The 16,213-nt window shown below is 46.6% G+C and overlaps 1 protein-coding gene and 1 long non-coding RNA gene across 5 annotated transcripts; one reads left to right on the forward strand and one right to left on the reverse strand.

Annotated features, from left to right (window-relative positions):
- Nucleotides 1-3,409: 3,409 nt before the first annotated feature.
- Nucleotides 3,410-5,130, reverse strand: LOC120699669. Its single transcript, XR_005685534.1, has 3 exons — nt 4,704-5,130; nt 3,900-4,548; nt 3,410-3,830 (listed from the first exon to the last, which is right to left on the reverse strand). It is a non-coding gene; the product is annotated as an uncharacterized LOC120699669 (long non-coding RNA).
- A 3,594-nt stretch (nt 5,131-8,724) lies between these two features.
- LOC120699676 (C2 domain-containing protein At1g53590-like) lies at nt 8,725-15,388 on the forward strand. Of its 4 annotated transcripts, none has more exons than XM_039983711.1 (12): nt 8,725-9,257; nt 11,001-11,075; nt 11,409-11,552; nt 11,736-11,831; nt 11,933-12,064; nt 12,384-12,536; nt 12,653-12,694; nt 13,024-13,072; nt 13,384-13,476; nt 13,603-13,786; nt 13,963-14,089; nt 14,208-15,388. In XM_039983711.1, exons 1-12 carry the CDS (start codon nt 9,132-9,134, stop codon nt 15,051-15,053), a joined length of 2,067 nt encoding a protein of 688 aa, XP_039839645.1. In that variant the 5' UTR covers nt 8,725-9,131; the 3' UTR covers nt 15,054-15,388. The 4 variants fall into 4 exon arrangements, with proteins under 4 accessions (XP_039839645.1, XP_039839638.1, XP_039839654.1 ...); XM_039983704.1 differs by having other exon boundaries at nt 8,726-9,257; nt 14,199-15,388; XM_039983720.1 differs by having other exon boundaries at nt 8,727-9,257; nt 11,435-11,552; nt 14,199-15,388.
- The last annotated feature ends 825 nt before the right edge of the window (nt 15,389-16,213 follow it).

The raw sequence follows: 16,213 nt of genomic DNA on the forward strand, positions 1-16,213 counted from the left end.
TATAGAGTTGAGATCCCACTAGTTGGAGGATTCTTCATGAGAAGTGCTGATGTTGAACGTGTCTTCAGCTAACTGAAGGCAGTGTTCGATCTTTTCATCAATATCGTCGATGTTTGAAGAAGTGTTTTTCGACTGCTTCTTTTTGCGAGTAATTTTCTTGAAGCTAGTCTTTGATTTTTTTCTTCCGAAGACTTGGTTCAGCGATGCGGATGCAATTGGGAAGTATGGTCTTTCCGTTCGTGGATGTTTCTTGCTTGGAATCTTCCAGCAGTTTTTCCAAGTCCTCCTCCAATTCGGAGAGTGTTTTGGCTTTGATTGCGTCGAATTTGGGTTGAATCCGGGCTTCGTTGTTGAGGTTCGGAAATCCGATTTCTTCGAGTTAATCGATGAATTCGTCGAATTCACGGTGTTTTGCGGCTTCTGAAACTTCTGGGGGGTCTTGATTGGTTGGATAGCTTTCAAAGCCGCCTGATCCGTCGGCGACGAAGATCCAGGAGCCGATAGAAGGGAGGTGCCTTTTTCGAGCACCGAAGTGTCGTCGAGAGAAGCCATCGAGTTCTTCTGACGATTGTTGGCAAGGGGCCCCACGGTGGGCGCCAGCTGTCAGTGTTTTACCATCGGGTTCTTCGAGGGGTATCCCGAGGAGAGAGGTTATGAGTAGAGATGGTGCAAGAACGCGATGGTGCAAGAAACACAAGGATTTAGACAGGTTTGTATTCCCTCAGGTATTGTTCGATGTTTTGGAGGGGTCCCTGCTCGCTCTTATAAGGTCTGGGGGAACAGGGTTACATGGAAATCCAAGTCGAGTTCTGTTAGGATCCTAGTCCAAGAGGTTTGGCTAGTTCCGGAAACCGTCGACTAGTTCTACTCCTATTCGGGTAGATACAAAAGAGGTAGGGCATTGCTATGTACTGTTCCCTACTATAGGATATTCTGTCCTGGTGAGCAATCCTGCTGCCCCAGGTCTGACACGAGGCGGGCAAAAATGCTTAATCGAGGTGTTTTTGACAACCGCCTCGGACATAGCGTCACGGTAAATAAACCATTTTTTGAGGCGGTTGTTTGCCCGCCTCGATTAATCAAATAGAAAAACAAAAAAAAAGCCCGTGGACAGGCCCGCCGAGCCCATCCATGGGCCCGCCAAGCCCATCCACGGGGGAGGCCTGCCGCCGCCGCGCCACTGCCGGGGAAAGACGGATATGCTCCTGCTTTACCAGATCCGCTGCGCATCCGTGCCTCACGCGCCGGATCCACCCCTGCTTGTTGTCCACCTGCCCAGATCCGCTTGGGGCCGCCGCACGATGCCGCCGCCCCTCGGAGTCGCCCCCGCCGCTGCATGGGGCCACCGCCCCTCGGATCCTCCAATGCTGCCGCCGCACAGGGCTGCCGCCCCTCGGGTCCTCCTACGCCGTCGCTGCCCCTCGGGACCGTCCACGCCGCCGCCGCCCCTCGGAGCAGGAGAGGGAGGAGGATCTGGTGACGGTACCACGCGGTGGTGAGGTGGAGGCGTCGAGCCCGCACGTGCCAGCCTCGGGAGCCAGCGGCGGCACCGGCGGCGCAGGCCTCGAGCCCAGCCGTGGGCTGCTGGCGCGGCCTCTAGGTTGGCCGTGGACCATGGGAGGGGAGTGGCGGAGGGTGGTGCTTGAGAGGGGAGGGGGTGGGGACGCGGAGACTGCCGCCGGTGGCTTGGGCTGCGGGCTGAAGGGGGTGGGGGATGAGGGAGGATGAGAATATAGAGTTAGGGTTTTGGAGAAGGAAGTGGTTATATAAGTGTTCCCAATTGGGCTTTTCGGGCTAGCGGGCTAGGCCTCATTTACCGAGACGGTTGAATTACACTGCCCGCCTCGGTTATCTATTAAATGAGGCGGTTATGTTAGGATGACCACCTTGGTTAATAGGCATTAACCATGGCGGTTATTTTAAAATTGTCCGCCTCGGTTAATCGATTTTGCGAGGCGGTTTATTGAAACCGCTTCGGTTAATAAAAAAGACAGCCACCGAGGCAAATTGTGCCCGCCTCCGAGGCTATTTTCAAGTGCCTCACAAAATAGAATTTTATAGTAGTGCCAATCTGCAACGTTTCATGGTGCAGGCTATACATGGTTGGAAAGATAAATAAGTTTACTTTCCAACGCAACAAACCTCATGTCATTTGGACATGCCAATAAAGTTTTATGACAGATTGAGTGGAGACTGCACAGAAGACCAACAGCCACGCGAGGCTCCTCGGGATTTCAGTTCGTGGTGACTTTTCATTTACCATAACTCCAGAAACTCTAAGGCCCATTCACACCGAGCAAGGAGGGTTGTTCCTTGTATAAATATCCTATGTAACAGAGATTAGGAGACTTTTGATCATTTGAACCGATATGGTATTTCAGCCACGCTGCTGAGTGTCTTACACACCTTTGTTCTTGCGAGTTCTTCTTGGACTTGTGAGGAAGATCTCTATGAGGTCCCCTTCTTCGTGCTCAACGGTTGCCAGTTCGGCTGCGCCGTTTTGTGTGGATTAGTTCCGGCTGTGGTTTTGCGATCGTTCGGAGATCGAGTCGAAGTCCTCAAGGTTTCGGTGCCTCTCTCCCCGTCGCTTGATCGCATCCAACCTTGGCAGATATAAAGCTATTTATCTGTTGTTCGCAGCAAATTTACCCTTGTTCTTGAACCTACTGTCGTGAAGATCGAGCCATCCTTGTGTCGGTTCACGTCGGCACCTATCAAATCTTCTTCACTACCTTTAGCTTATACTACCAGTTTTCTAACAAATCATTGCAAGGACACGCTATTTAGAACAAGGTTTAGGTGTTTTTCTGAGAATGCCAAAGGACTTAATAAAATTAGTACCGATCCAGCTTATTATCAAATCATTTCACAGTTTTCTCCCTTTTGTACAAGCTCCATGTCCGTATGTGACCAAGTGCCTGCGAAAGAGACCAACTTAGTGGAATACTGGAATGAGGAATTCCGTAAAGCCGTATCCTTCCTTCCAGAATCCAGGCACCAAATTTGAACTTTTTCAACAATCTGCTATGGAAAAATGGTGCCTGGGATTCTGGAAGGATTCATTTGAACTATGACATCGTTTGCATCAAAAAAAAAACAATGACATCGTTAGTTTTTTTAAGGAAAAAAAACAGTAACAAACTTACCTTCACTTTTCTATTCTTAGATGTAGCTTTATTATTCGTTCAACATTTTACCTGCTGCAAATTCTTTAGGAGCTGAAACGAAAAGTTTAAAGGCAACTTTGTAACAATTTGATGGGTGGTATTACAGTGAAGTGTCCTGGACTTGATAGTAAACTTGTCCAAATGCAACCTTAAAACTTTTAAGGCGTGCTTGTCAACAAGTAGGCGTAATTATTCATTTGTAAAATAAAATATGTAATGTTTAATTTCTTCTCAAGCCAATAAAAACAGCTTGTTTAGTTCTTTCCCCTTTTTCAAACGTTGAAGGGAAATTTCATCACAGGCCACCAGTTTACAGGTATCATTTCCATATACAAAAGACAATTATCATCCACTAAAGATGTTTGCAGGTGTTTATAACTGCACAAAAGACAACTATCATCCACAAAAGGTTGGCCAGAGCCTTCATCTTGGATCTGGATCATGTATGTCCTAGTCCAGCCTTGCACTTCTTGATTGAAGTGTTGTACCCTTCTTTTTCGTTGGTGGTTTTGTAGCCTTCATCTTAGCTGATGGCCTTGACACTCTTCCAGACTTGGTTGCTGTAGTAAGTGGAGCTGGCCTTGCTGATGGAATGTTGGAGAGGATGTAAGCACTGTCAAGTAATGGGACAGGTACAATGTCTGGCCTTCTGCATTATGTGGCCTGAAAAAACATAAATCATTAGGCTGTAAGACAAACAACAATCATCTGAAAAATACTGCAATTGCATACCTCTTATTGCATTTGAGACACCATAGGAATTGTAAGCCGTGACAATCACCGTGTTCGGCTGGTGGGTAGGCCTCCACCCCTACAGTAATTCCCTCTCACACCACTCCAACTCCAGCCTCCAGCCACCAGCCAGGTAACAGTGTTTTTCTCTCACACCACTCCAGCTCCAGCCTGCCTACTTGTTGGGTCAGGTTGATGAACCTCCTATAAGTTGTTCAGACTTGGTTAAAATGAAGAAAATTGATTTAACAGATTGACTTGCAAAATAGTTAGAAAACTATTACCTGGGTTACCCGCTAAAAAAAAGAAAACTACCTGGGTAATGACTGGTTCTTCAATAGTTTCAGCCTATGTAGGATCAGCACATGGAGTTGGGTTCTTTTTGTTCTTGTGGTTATGTTATGCCCAGTATCTCGACAATGGCTGCAGTGGATTATGACACCATATTTTGACAGTTTATTTCCATTGCTGCCCCCTATCCCATAATTAAGCATCCATGTGATCTCCTTAATCCTCATGAAAGACCAAAACTCGACTTTGCAATAATCAAACCAGGAGACCTTCTCATTAAAGTAAGCACGATTCTAACCAATGCCACAGAAGAATCCTCCATGATGTACCTCTACCGTGAAAGCAGTAGAATCCGCCCCTGAACCAACAAGAAAACCCAATATTTAAATTTGAATTCAAGTTAACCCTAACCTTAGTGCAAAAGTACAAATTTTCCCTAAATCAAATGCTGCATACACCAATCTAAATCACAAAACACCAACCAATCAATGGATTTGGAAAAGCTGCACTCACCATACACTTGGGGCGGTTCACCTTCCGCCCGCAATCTCCCAGCCATGGCGCTCCACATTCGGGATGGCGATGCAGCGATAGATTCGCCGGAGGAGAGTCAACTTCAGTCAACCGCGCTGCTCCTCGATCCCATCCCCTGCCAACCGATTGTCGCCGCCTTCGTCCTGCCTCGCCTAGCCCATCTCACCCTAACTGATATGCTCGAGTTTGAGGACGGGAGATAAAGAAATGGAGTTTACTCCTTACATAACAGGATTTTTACTCCTTCCGAAAGAGCATATGCGTAGAAGATTAGTCTTTCGAGCGCTAAATTGTGAAGCCATATGCCTGCTAATGGCGCCATAACTCCCACCACTCCACGCTGGACAAGCCACCTAAGCAAATCTAGCCTCCGTGGCGGCGAGGGGACCTCCAGTTGGACCCTTAACTAGATCGTGATCCTACAGTGGAATTCACTCTATTAAAAATTCCGAGCTGCAGCGTGGTTGAGTTGGGTGAAAGAGCATGTGCCAAATGCCGTGTGAGGCTAGACATTTAATCCATTTTTCTACCAGGTTTGGTTTGCTATATGTGCGCGACATCTAATCGCCTTTTTTAGGCGGTAAATAGCAAATTCTTGCGTACTAGTTAAGGGGCTGTTTAGTTGCAAACGCGAAAATTTTTGGATGTCACGTCAATAGTTTGACCAGATGTCGGGAGAGTTTTTTGGGCACTAATTAAAAAACTAATTTCAGAACTCACTTGGAAACCATGAGACGAATCTTTTGAGGCTTTTGACCGCGTCATTAGCACATGTGGTTACTGTAGCACTTATGGCTAATCATACACTAATTAGGCTTAAAAGATTCGTCTCGTCATGTACATCCAAACTGTGTAATTAGTTTTGTTATTTAATTACATTTAATACTTCATACATGTATTTAAAAGGGAGGTGAAAATTTTTAGGTGAAAATTTTTGGAACTAAACGGCCCCTAAAATCATGTGTGGCCTTACAGAAATATGACGTCAGCCTTTTTATTTTTGGCGCTGCGTTGAGTATCTCCGTTACACCCATCCAAGTAGACCTGGGCAAACGTTGGGTCGGGTCGGGTTCGGATCGGGTCAAGGTCGGGTCACGGGTCGCATAGGACGGCCCGCGCCCGACCCGTACTTATCACCGGGTCGGGTCGGGTTGGCCCGTGCACCCTGCGCGGGCGTGTCGGGTCGGGTTTTTTTCGGGTTGGGTCGGGTTTTTTGGCCTTTGGGTCGGGTTTTCCAGGTTGGGTCGGGTTTTGGGTCAAAAATCACGGCCCGTGCCCGGCCCGTTGATTGTTGCGGGTTAAAAAATACGGCCCGCGCCCACCCGCCACGTAGCTCGGGTCGGGTCGGGTCGGGTTTTTTTCGGGCGGGTTGGGTCGGGTTGTTCGAGTCGGGTGACCCATGCTCGGGTCTACATCCAAGTGATCGTCACTTGACATCCCATCGTCCCTTGATGACCCATCGATGATCGATGTGGTGGTGTTGGTGAGGCTTCCAGATGCAATTAATTTGGTGAAATACCACCAAACCCTCTGTTTCCCGTTCTTGGTCAAAACAAGCGCCCGGGTCCGGTCCAGTTGGTTCACTGCTGATAAAATAAAAACTTACTACTAGTAAAAAAACGCCACCACGTTTGATTTTTTAGAAAGAAAATGTATTGATCTTAGCGCATTACATCGACTCTTTCAGAAACAGAACCCCAAAGAAAAAAATTATAAAGAAGTCCAAAGCTCATGTTCATCTTCCTCGAAGCCTTCAGAGATCCGTTTGTCACTGCCGCCGAAGCCGCTTCCCAATCGTCATTGGGCACCAGAGCCAATCTCCACAAGATGGAGGCCGCAGAGGAGGGCTTACTTCTAGTCGAATCAGCCGAGTACACTGCCTCCCAGGCGCATCGGCCAACTCCCGTACCCACGACGCATCATTCGATTCCACCGCCGGCAACCCGAGCAAAGCTCAGATTTTCACCAAAGATTATCTTCCTCGAGATTAACAGGGTCAACAACATCATCATTTGAAGAAGACGACGATGCACCGGCCCTCGACTTCTGGACAGGTCTCCCCAGCCTCTCCGTTGACGTCGGAGTAGATCGCCATCGGAGAACGGAAGAGGCTGGGAGAAATTATTCCGCTACGCCGCCGTCGCTTCCACATCGCCGGTGTCGCCAGGAAAAGCAAGCCGCAGAGGAGCCACACTCCTCCGGCAAAACCTAACTCCACCGCCGAATATCAACGGTGAGCAAACCCTAGACCTAGGTGGACTCGACTAAAACCCTACAAAAACAGACGATCTGTTGAAAAGACGGACCCTGCTTGACCCTGCTCCTCGTCACCAACGGCAACGAGGGCGGAGGTGAGGTAACGGGGGCCGCAAACGGCGGCGGCGGCCCTCGGCTCCTTTCTTTCGCGAGAGACCCGTCAGACTCGTTGTTCCTGGGCCGCCGCCACGTTTGATGGGCGACGGAAGAGAAGTCAAAATGCATTCCACTCCACCGCAGCCTTCGCCGTTGGACCAAACCCAGAGCCACGAGGTTCAAAAAAAAATCAAAACCCACTTGGCCATGAGTCCGTCCCAATTCCTTGCCGCCGCGGTGGAACTCTGACCAGTGACCACCACCGTTTGTCCGTATCCCACTCCCCAGTAGTCCGCACTGGCGTCAGCCGGGGGGGCGTCTATTCGTCGCGCGAGCAATTGGGCAACGTGCTATCGCAGAAGAACCCGTTGTTCATCTTCCGCCCGGAGCTGCTGCTCGCCATCCTCCGCGCCCAGCACTGCTGCCCGCGCTGCCACCCTCCTCCGCGCCCGGTGCTGCTGCCCGCATCATCGCCCTCCTCTGCGCCGCGCCCGGCACGGCTGCCATCCTCCCCACGACCGCGCACGGCGCTGCTGCCCGCGCCGCCACCCTCCTCCGTCCACACTGCTCGTCCTCCCTCGGGCCGCTCGATCCGTCGCCGGAGAAGGCGGAGGAGCGCGCTGCTGGATAGAGGAGAGGGAGAGAGAGAATGGACAGAGGGAGTAGGGGAGAGAGAAACCGGAGACGGGGAAAAAGACCGGAGACAGGAGCGAGGGTCCTTCAGCGATGGATCAGATTCCAATAGCTTGCGCGAGGAATAGACGGCCCCGTCAGCCGGCGCGAACGCGGACCGGGCGGGGCCGCAATCCGCAAGCCTGCAATTGCTTAGCCCGGGAGCAATCCGGGAGCGGCCGGCACCCGGCACCCCCGCCGTGGCTGCGCGGCTGCGCCGCACCCCACCAGCCGCGTCGGCTGACGAGACATCCCCGCAAAAACCCCAATCCGATCCGTGCGGCATCAGCACCCGCCCGCACCCCACAAGGCCCCAGCCCCGCGCTAGGGGTGGGCAAAATATAACCGAAACCGATTAACCGAACCGAACCGAACCGAACCGCTTTAACCGCAAAAGTCGGTTAATTTGGTTAACGGTTAATTTTGCGGTTAAATTTTTTGAGATATTCTTTAACCGCATATTATTTCGGTTTTGATGTGCCACTAACCGATTTAACCGAATTAACCGATTTAGCAAGTTGAGTGTAATATGTATTTATCTTATGTCTTAAATATATGTATAATCATGTGAGATATCAAGAATTCTTGGTTTTCATAATTAAGATATCTAAGTGAGGCTACATTAATTGTTTTTCTAGCTTTCTAAGCTTATTTTAGTGGTCAATAGCTTGTAGTTGATGTCATAATTTCATTCTAATTTGCTTGTTATTTATGTATTGTATACATTACGGTTAACCGCAAAACCGAACCGATTTAATCGCAACCGAATTTACGCGGTTAAAAGATTTCTAGTTACAATTTCGATTAAGAGTTACCGAATTAACACTGACCGAATGCAAAGCCCTACCCCGCGCCACGCGCCCGAGCGGCTGCCCATGTGACGAGCTCTCCGGCCGCCACGTTCCCCCGCGGCCGCGCCACGCAGCGCCAGCCAGCGCTCGTAGAGTACTATTTCTTTTCCAAATCCCCCAGCCGCCGCCCACCACCACCACCGGGCCAACCAGTGGAGCAGGTGGTGCTGATGATGGCAGCTCCCGCATCCGCAGCTCGGGGCGCGGCCGCCTCGTGAGAGAGAAAGCCAGAAAGGGGCACGCCCACACCGGCTGGCTATTTTACTGCGCCCCCGCCGCGGTCGGCTCGCCTTCCCGCTCGCCGCCTGCTTCTTTTCGTCACCCCGTGTGGCCTGTTGGCCTCCCTCGCTCCCGCCGTCTCGGCTCCCCGGCACGGGCATTCGCGGCGTTCGCACGGGGTTCCGGCCGTCCTGAGGAACAGCGAGAGCAGGAGCAGGAGCGGTAGTGCGGCCGCCCGCGCCGCAGGCCTCTGGACCGGACGCCAGCGGGGGAGGCTGCCGCCGGCCCGTGCAGTGCAGGACCCCTCGCGGCGATGGATATCACGGAGGTCACGGTGGTGCACCACGCCGCGCTCGTGCTGGCGGCGCTCTGGGCCGCCGCGTCCGCCGGCTGGGCGCACCCGGCGCTCTTCCTCGTTGCGCTCCTCTACATCTTCGCGGTGAGTGCGCATGCTCCGCCCACCGCCCACCCGCCCGCCCGAGTCTCCCTCTCGCTCGCCTTGGATCGATTGCTTCGCCGCGTTGATTGCTTCCTGCCGAGAACCCGGCGAATTAGTCAACTCTGCCGCCAGTTTGCTGACTACTACATTTGGGAGCTTGATTTCCGGGCTGCTTCTCTTAAATTATATTTTTGCGGGTTTCTATTCCTCCTTGTTCTCAACTCATCCGCATTGTTATGCGCATGCATGGTTTGAGCTAGATAGATTCACGAACAGGATAGATTCATGAACATACTCTGTGTTTGGTGGCTGATCAAGATCAATTCAATATGCCTTACTTTGCCCGGTCGCTGTCATGTGGAGACGTCATGTCTGACCAAAACGGGCCATGTGACAGCGTTGATCAAAGCCTGTCATTATCATATTTAACGCGCTAGAGATATTCATGTTCCGCTGGTGGAAGGATGTACGCTTCCTCCAGTCCATCTCTTTTACATCCAAAACGTGTTGACAGAAATTGAAAAGTTATAGCAAAGTGGACTAGGTTTGGTAAGGGAGGGGGAACATGGCAGTTCTTCTATTTTATACATGGGCAGCTAGATTGGCATCAAAGTTTGTATCAGTGTATGTTCGTAGTTCAGTATCTTACGTAATTAGAAAATTGTGGTGGTCAAAACAAGCGTATGGGAAATACAAAGTAAGGAGAGTGGATGTGTTCCGAACAAATGTCCTTAGTGGCACATCCTCAGCTATGACTTACTCCCTCTATTCCAAATTATAGATCATTTTGGCAAATCTAGATACATCGTTTTTGCTACATATCTAGACATGTCGTGTAAGCTTAAGTCAAGATTGGAGTCTGTCCTCCAGAACAATCAGTCAATTGGAAAATTTATTTTTCTTTTCAAGCAATACATTGTAGACTTATTCCCCTATGGTCACTGAGGGTCCATTCTGGATTATTCCGACCTTGTTAGTAGAATATTACACTGACTTGTATTCACACTAGATATAGCCTTCTGGAGCAGGTGTGTCAACATGGAGTAGTTGAAGGTTGTAGCAGTTAAAATCAGTTACTGGTCAACTGTTCCTTCTATTTGTCTTCTAAATACGATATCATGGTCACTTTTTTAGTAGTGTTACTTGAATCAGCCAAAATGGCTACTCAATGGATTTGTTAGTGTTTTTAGTGCATTGGACCTATGACTCAGTTAGACTTGTACAATTTCTTTCAAGATTCAAATACACTAACCAGCCACTCGATTGTGACCATCAGCCAGAGTTCAGTGTGCGTGGTGCTTTATAGGTTACTATAGTTTAATTTAAATAAAAATAGACAGTTGAACTAATCTCTTTGCAACATGAGTCAAGAGATTTTCTTTGATATGGTCTGTCGACCTAGTATCAATTTCCTCATGTGGTACATTGGATTTAATTTTCTCAACCCTACCCATGTAAGTAGTGTTGAGCACACTGGAAATCCTGCTTATTAACTTCCTGTGTAGCTGTAATTTAAATTGATATTTTCTTAGATTGTGTCTATCTATTCTAGAATATAAATTGAATAATCGACAGTAAAAGTAAGTTTGAATAACCACAATGTGGTATGGACATGTTAGTACTGTCGACCAAAAATGCCTAGAGACATGACAATTCAATGTAATTTATGTAAATACCCTATTCAGCATCCAATGTCCAGTCAGTCTTTTAATTACCTTATTCATAGAATCAATATGATTTTAGGTGAATGAAAGGTACACAATGAGACTGAGGAGAAGGCTACAGTATGAGGAAAGGAAATGTTCCAATCAGAGAAAGGTAACTTAGGTCCTGTTTAGTTTCCAAAAAGTTTTCTACAGTACCCGTCACATTGAATTTTTGGATACATGCATGGAGCATTAAATGTAGTTGAAATAAATAACTAATTACGCAGTATAACTGATTATGACGAGATGAATCTTTTAAGCCTAATTAGTTCATGATTGGACATTAATTATCAAATAACAACAAAATGTGCTACAGTACTAAAATCCAAACTTTTCGCAAACTAAACACAGCCTTATGTTTCATTTGTTTATTTCCTAGTTCAGCTTTCATGTTGATCCAAAAGTCTGCTTTCACGTCTTATTGCTCATTATATGTTTGGTCCAGCTTCTCTCTGATGCAGAAACTGTCAGGTGGTTAAATTATGCTGTAGAAAAGATCTGGCCAGTTTGCATGGAGAGGGTTGTATCACAGCAGTTCCTTTTGCCCATATTCCCGTGGTTCCTAGAGAAGTTCAAACCATGGACGGCAGTAAGTACGAAGTTTGAACTGCTAGTATCTGACTTCCTTTTATAATATTTCTATCCATGCATGAACTTGTTTTCTTTGTAGTTCTAAATTTCAGAAGTAAAACAAGTAATTGCTCCCACTTAATATTCTTTTCGATAATAGTTATGTACCTTATTCTAATATCCATTTATGTTGTTTTTGCAGAGGAAAGCAGTTATCCAAAGCCTTTACTTGGGTAGGAACCCACCGATGTTTACAGACATTAGGGTTGTTAGACAATCAACTGATGATGATCACTTGGTGCGTAATGATGATTCTTTTTTAAGATGGGAGATGCCCTTTCTGTGTAATTTCTCATTGTATGAACCATGAGAAGGCTATCATTTACACATTTCTGCCAGGTTCTGGAGATAGGGATGAATTTTCTTTCAGCCGAGGATATGGATGCACGAATGGCTGTACAGCTAAGGAAGAGAGTCGGATTTGGCATAAAAGCAAACATGCATATAACTGGGATGCATGTTGAAGGGAAGGCAAGCATCCTACATAACGTCTCTCAGTTTTCTAATCTTAGTATAAGTGCTTTGTCAACTAATTCTTTGAACACTATCCATCGAGTTCCTAGTGTTTGGCAGACTAATAAATGTGCATTATGGCTGAGCAATGATAAGGATCAGAGCAGCAGATAATTTTACAAAGAAAAGGATGCATGGACAAGAAAAATTAATCTCATATGAACATATGAAGAAAGGAGAATATTCGTTGTCTGTTCCTTTGATATTTTCAGATTGCATACGAAACATGTTTCAGATTGTGTTGTCTTTACTGAACTTGTCTGCGGATTGTGTGCAGGTTCTGGTAGGGGTGAGGTTTCTGCGACAGTGGCCATTCATTGGGCGTGTGAGAGTGTGCTTTGTTGAGCCTCCATACTTCCAAATGACAGTGAAACCTTTATTTGGTCATGGGCTTGATGTAACTGAGCTACCAGGAATTTCTGGATGGCTTGTAAGTTTGCCTGTTTTAGTTTATTTTTTATATTTACTTTTTTATGTTTCCATTTAAATCTAATTACATTACATTTCTTTTGGCACTTAGTTTGTTTCCTCTTTCAAATCTTGCAGGACAGGATGTTGGATGTTGCATTTGGGCAGACCCTTGTTGAGGTTAGGTTTCTGAAGCCATGCGTCCCCACCAAAAAATGATCTTTGTTGTGAAGTTCCTTCGTTTGTTGCATTAAGGGTGACATGGTTTTCCTATCGACCACATTTTTGTCTACATTGGTTATTCAATTTTTAAATGATGAAGATTTAGAGAACCTTCTTTGTACTTACATCTGTAGCATGCTAGCCTTATCTCAACGTAACACGGTGGATCAGCTTGTTACATGGTGTAGGCGTGTAGCTGTTCGCCAAGGAATTTAGTGGATAGCGTTTTTGTAATATCTTATACTAGGATAGTTGTTAATTTTAAGATTTTTATTTTTATTTTGCAGCCAAACATGCTTGTTATTGATCTGGAGAAGTTTGCCTCAGAATCAACAGGTAATTGCTATGAACTTGTTGATATTCTACATTTTTTTCAACTTTATCAATGCTGGTTTCCCATTTCATGCTCTTTAAACTTGTGGCACATTAGTTACTTATGAGGCTAGTTTGCCAGTTCGTTCAACTGATTTAAGTGGCACTGCCACCACTACAGTCATGTTAGTGTAATTCTATGCTTTGTTTGATTTAAGTTGTTAGTGTAGTTCTATGCTTTGTTTGATACTGTTTTTCCCTTTCCTTTTTCCACTCTGCTTTACTATTATGTGAAATTTCTGAAATTATTCTAAATTATTTTCCATATGTATCAGAGAACTGGTTTAGTGTTGATGAGAAGCCACCTATCGCACATGCTCGGGTTGAGATCTTGGAAGGTGCTGACATGAAGCCATCTGATCCAAACGGTATGTGGAGTATTATAAAATGTTAAAGAGAGTGAGTCGCTGTTGACTCTCTGCCGAGGACTTACAGGTTTGAAGTTTGATTAATTCAGCAAAATGCTCAATAGTTGTAGTTGTAACCATGTGCAGGACTAGCTGATCCATATGTGAAAGGCCATCTTGGACCCTACCGTTTTCAGACAAAGATCCATAAGAAAACCCTTAACCCAAAATGGCTCGAGGAGTTTAAAATACCTATTACTTCATGGGAAGCACTCAATCATCTTTCACTTCAAGTCCGAGATAAGGATCCCATCTTCGACGACACTCTGGGGTTGGTCTCTCTTACCCATTTCTTCTTTTTTACTGCTACAAATGGCTTTGCTTTATGCCTAATTGTATTTTGTACTTAAGGTAACAAATCCTTTTATTTCACATCAGCAAACACTTTTAATTGATTTAACTACTACAACTATAGTAAAACTTATATCTTTCCTGTAACCCGTGTAGTGATTGTTCCGTAAGCATCAACAAATTAAGAGGCGGACAAAGGCATGATATGTGGGTTTCGCTGAAGAATATAAAGACAGGGAGGATTCACATTGCTGTAACTGTAATTGAAGAAGAAAATGAAAAGGTAAGATCAGGTTTGACATGAATTTTTATATTACTTAATGGTACTCTATTACTCAGGACTACAATTTTTGCCCTATCCACGACTCATGTTTACAAAATTTCTACACTAGTGCTTGCAGGTTCCTAATGATGAAGAGAAGCAGGGTGGAACGCCCAAAGTGGGCAAAGCTAGCACACCAAGGTCAAGCTTTTCGTCCAGGACCAACAACGAAAGTGAGTCCTCCGACGAATTCCGGAAGATCTCTGATGAATTTGAGCCTGTTGACATCGAAGGGTCAGAAAAGCCTGATGTTTGGGTACATCGCCCGGGCAGCGACGTCACTAGTGCATGGACGCCCCGGAAAGGTCGTCCTCGTTGCCAGGATTCCAAAATCCAGCGGGAGAATGATGCTTGCAGTGATAGCCCAAGGTCATCAGTGTCAGAGTCCAACAGAAGCGACTCCAGTGCTGAAGAACCCACGAGTGGTAGATCGCACCGTCACCTCCACAAGGTCAAAAAGGGTTTGGGCAAGCTAGCTGGAGCAGTGTTACGCCGGAACCCAAAGAATGGGACTGAAGACGAAGCTTCCCCATGCGTGACACCTCACCCTAACATTCAGCCTGTTGGAGAAAGCAGGGTTTCGGTAACATATGTGGTCGATCAAGATCCTGGGAGCAACAGAGAGGGGACTAGAACAGATGAGCAGCAGCACTCAAGCCCTGAGAGGGAGGAGCTGGACAGTTCGAGCAGGAGGCAACTGAGGAAGAAGGCAGCTCACATGGTCAAACATGCTGGCAAAACAGCTCATAACCTGAAGAGCATGTTCAGCAAGAAGGACCTCGACAAGAGCAAGGAAGAATGCCAAAACGACGAGGGTGGTGATATCGCTGCGATGAATATAGAAGGGGTGGCAGTTGATCCTCCTGTACCGAGCAACGATGTCGTCGAGCCGCCAGAATCTGTAGCTGATGATGGCAAGGACTAGGTGCAGTGAGACGGTAGTCTGCGTTCTGCTGTTTATGCAAAGTGACCTTGGTCCAAGCCTGCGTAGGATGGTAGTTAGTTGTCAGAGAGACCCCTAACAATCGACAGTCAGAATGTCAGTTCTTGCTAAATGCTAGGCTGATCGACGGTTCCTGAGTGTCCTTAACCCATATGGTTTCTGCTGTGTATTCAGGGCTCGAGGAACGTCTGTGAATATTATGTATATTCTTGAAAGTGTCCTTACGACTCGATTAGAAACAATGAGTTCAAGATACAATATGCCAGCCTGACAACAGTTTGTTGAACAAGTTGAAACACGAATTCAAGTACGCCAAATGTGGTGAGTTCATTTTTTAGTGGATGTAGTTATCGGGCGTAACTTCTTTTCGTACACACGTACATTGGAGTGACTAGGCTGGTTCGCTTTGGAAGAAAATCACCGCAGATGACTTCCTTCTAGCAATCGCCAACCTGCGCGGGAACATATCAGGTGCAAACTAACTCTTTCGTGCAAATCATACAAATTTCAATCTAAGCCACCGGATCCACATCCAAGGAGGTGCGCAGGGAGTGGGAGGGGGATTTGCAAAAGTTCAATATAGGCCACCGGATCCACATCCAAGAGGGTGCGCAGGAAGTGAGAGGAGGATTTGCAAAAGTGTGATTAGGGCGGGCAGTTAAGTGTAAAATTATCCAATCTCCTATACCCCTTGGATATTGATCCGGTGGCCCAGATTGAAGTTTGCACAGTTTGCATGAAAAAATTGGTTTGCACCTGATATGTCGATAGAGTCATTTCATTGGTCCATTATCGACTTTGGTTCATTATACTTCTCACGGATGTGGAATCGGAAGTGAACAGAGCTCGCCTTTGAATTGAAGTCTCCTCTGACATAGGATGGCGTTCGTCTTATCTTCTTGTAAATACTAATCAAGCTAGATGAAGACTCAGCAACATGAGAAGGGGAAAGATGCCGACATGTGCGACTTAAATTGAGAAGTACATGTAGCAATGTACAGGTATATTTGCTAGTTACAAAATATATCAAGATAGCACTGCAAGTCTGCAAGAATGCTTTAGGCCCATCATCATCATCATCAAGAGCTAATTTTAGACAACGTGCGGAATTTCCTAACGGTGGCATGGCAAGACGGCAAAAG

This window comes from Panicum virgatum, chromosome 1K (assembly GCF_016808335.1).
Source record: "Panicum virgatum strain AP13 chromosome 1K, P.virgatum_v5, whole genome shotgun sequence".
Classification (NCBI taxonomy): domain Eukaryota; kingdom Viridiplantae; phylum Streptophyta; class Magnoliopsida; order Poales; family Poaceae; genus Panicum; species Panicum virgatum.